The sequence below is a fragment of the Cynoglossus semilaevis genome, chromosome 10, assembly GCF_000523025.1.
Source record: "Cynoglossus semilaevis isolate Cse_v1.0 chromosome 10, Cse_v1.0, whole genome shotgun sequence".
Classification (NCBI taxonomy): Eukaryota; Metazoa; Chordata; class Actinopteri; order Pleuronectiformes; family Cynoglossidae; genus Cynoglossus; species Cynoglossus semilaevis.
Window position 1 is genome coordinate 18,966,662 of NC_024316.1, and position 2,710 is coordinate 18,969,371.

General features: G+C 38.6%; 2 protein-coding genes across 2 annotated transcripts in view; one reads left to right on the forward strand and one right to left on the reverse strand.

The window, feature by feature from the left end:
• prim1 (DNA primase subunit 1) overlaps nt 1-222 on the reverse strand; it is a 3,553-nt gene extending 3,331 nt beyond the window's left edge. The window contains exon 1 of the mRNA XM_008319290.3: nt 1-222. This exon is cut by the window's left edge and continues 1 nt beyond it. Coding sequence (XP_008317512.1) covers nt 1-66 — 66 coding nt within the window. The 5' untranslated portion in view covers nt 67-222.
• Nucleotides 223-2,177: 1,955 nt separating this feature from the next.
• Nucleotides 2,178-2,710, forward strand: part of LOC103385415 (rho-related GTP-binding protein Rho6-like) — a 6,405-nt gene continuing 5,872 nt past the window's right edge. The window contains exon 1 of the mRNA XM_008319289.3: nt 2,178-2,392. Within this exon, the coding sequence (XP_008317511.1) occupies nt 2,273-2,392 (120 nt within the window). The 5' untranslated portion in view covers nt 2,178-2,272. The remainder of the gene's footprint in view (nt 2,393-2,710) is intronic.

Below are 2,710 nucleotides of genomic sequence, written 5' to 3' on the forward strand. Positions count from 1 at the left end.
GAGCCGACGGTAGTAGAGCGGCAGTATATCCGGAAGACTCGCCGGGTCATAAATCGAGGACGGCATCCTCAGACAGTGAAGTAGGTTCTCCGGTACCGAAGGAAAACCGTGTAGTTTGTTTGTTATAAGGTTGTTATTCAGTTACTGCTGAACGTTCAGTCTCCTGTTTTCCAGCGCGGGAAAGTCGTACAGAGCGGACCAGCCAATGAGGTCGAGGCTTGGCCAATGACGTAATCAAAAGGGGACTCTCCTCTTCCGGTAAAACGACTAAGAAAGCCCTGTGCTGTTATTTTGGTATTATTATGCTACTTATATAATAAAGACAAAACGTGAACATGTTTCCTGGTATCAAAACATGAATATGAAATATATGAAATATGAAAACAACAGTTAAAAGAATTTTCTCCTGTTTGTGTGTTAACAAAATGTTAAACAAATGTGTTTGTTAAAGGAATAAACTTTAAAAACGCTTTATTCATTTTTATAGTTTATATTGTTTTACTTTCAAAAATCCATTTAACTTTTTGTGTGCGTTACGAATCAATTTCACTCATGTTTTAATCCAAACGTTGTGATTTTTTTGGCTTTCTCTTTCTGGCCACTTCCTGCGGTTTACCGTTAGGAGGCAGCATACTCCAGTCTACGGTAACAGGAATCTATAAGGTTACCCTCTAGCCCCAGTGTCGAGGGGTAATATGTGAGTAAAAACTGCTAAATTATTTTGTAGACTAAGTTTGGAGGAAACATGGTCATTTAATTAAAACAAAATACTTGTAAATATTTGTAGAAATATATTTTTAAAATGCTGCCTTTATGCTACTGCTATTTGAAGTACAGATATAATCTTTTGTAGTAGTAGGATCAGCATTATTTAATGTATGCAGTAACATCAAGCGTGTACAACGTCTATTATTTCTACCATTTATCATCTTTATGTATTTGTTGCATTATAATGCAAATAGCATCTCTGGTGTCCGTTTATTACAGCGGCTGACTCTCCTAATCAAACACAGGTTTTACCCAAGGGACAAAGAGAGCAATTATTTTTACATGAAACCCATGGCTGACTTTACATATGCTCCCACCACACGGCACATGTAGCAGCGGCTGCCAGCTCCTCATACATGACAGATGGCTTCATCAGTCTGAGGTACAACACAATTCATGAGTGTCGGCCGTCCGGGGAGTTAGTGGTGCGTGGCGTGTTATTCCAAACTGCTCATCGGTCACAGAGGGCTTTTCAATGCCATTCATGAGTTTGAGAATATACAGAGAGAGAGAGAGAGAGAGAGAGACCAGTGGCACCTGCTGCAGACTGCAGTGATGAAGAAGGTCCAGTTTCTGCTGCATCGTGGTCTGTACACCATAGAAAAGTACAGTAAAGGTAAAGGTCTTTTTTTTATTTTGAGAGTAATTTTACTGATGTTAAAATGTTTATAAAAAAATGTATATATATATGTTTCATGTCTTGGTGGAGTGAAATAAATAATGTTTTATTTGTGTTACAAATAAAAATAATATAATTTATTATAAATATGTGTCTCTAAGTACAACTAGTTATTTCATTTCTGTTGTTTAGTCAAAAATATATTTTCTTACTTTTTTAAGAAATCCCATTCATTGTCCTAATGTAAATCAATTCATATATTCACATTAAATACTTGTTTGTCTAAAACTTTTCTTTTTAAATTATGAATATGACACTTTTTAAGAGAAAAGATTCAAAATTATTATTTTTTATCGTTCAGTGAATAAAGTTGTCTGATGAACATGGTGTATTATTACACCATGTTAACAACAAACAACAAACAATGAGTAAATTGCTACAAACACAAAGTAATGACTAGAAGGTGACGACAGTTGATTTATGGGCCTTTTTAAATGACCTGGTGGACCTGCTCTGGCCTGTGTGCCTTAGATTTGACACGTTGGATCTGCGGTTAAACCTGTGGTACAGCATGAGTAAAGGGGGGAGGGAGGGGGGGTCAGGTGGTACATTAGCATTGATAAAGACCCCGCAGCTCTCTGCCCTCCTCACCTTTCTCCCCTCCCCCCTCCCTCTCTGTCGATTTCTCTCATTGGTCGCTTCGACGACACAAAGTTGAGCCGAGTCTCCTTCTCTCTCCCCCTCCCTCCCTCCCTCTCTCCCTCCCTCCCTCTCTCCCTCACTCACTCCTTGACTGAGCAGCAGGGAGGACGCAGCTCGGGTCACAGCCGCCGCACCGGGACTTTTCCTCCATCACTTCCACGGAGACCAACCTTTAGCCGCAGCATGAAGGAACGACGACTCCCGCAGACTTTTGTAGCCCGGTGTAAACTGGTGCTGGTCGGAGACGTCCAGTGTGGGAAAACTGCCATGTTACAAGTACTGGCCAAGGACTGTTACCCAGAGGTACGAGTATAACGAGTACACATGTATTTGGTGTAGCGTCACCTAATGACGTCACTCAGAAAGAACGGATAATAATCTTAATATGGACATTAACCTAAGCTTTCACACTACTACATATATATATATTTATATATATATATATATATATATATATTCTGTGTCAGTGTGTATTTAAAAATTGTAAAATAATTTATAAAATAATAAATGTGTAAACATTTCATGTTTAGATTTTCTATCATATATATGTCCATTTCTCTCTCTCTGTCTCTCTGTATACTGTAACTATAGTACTGTGAAGTATATTGAATAGTTGCAGTA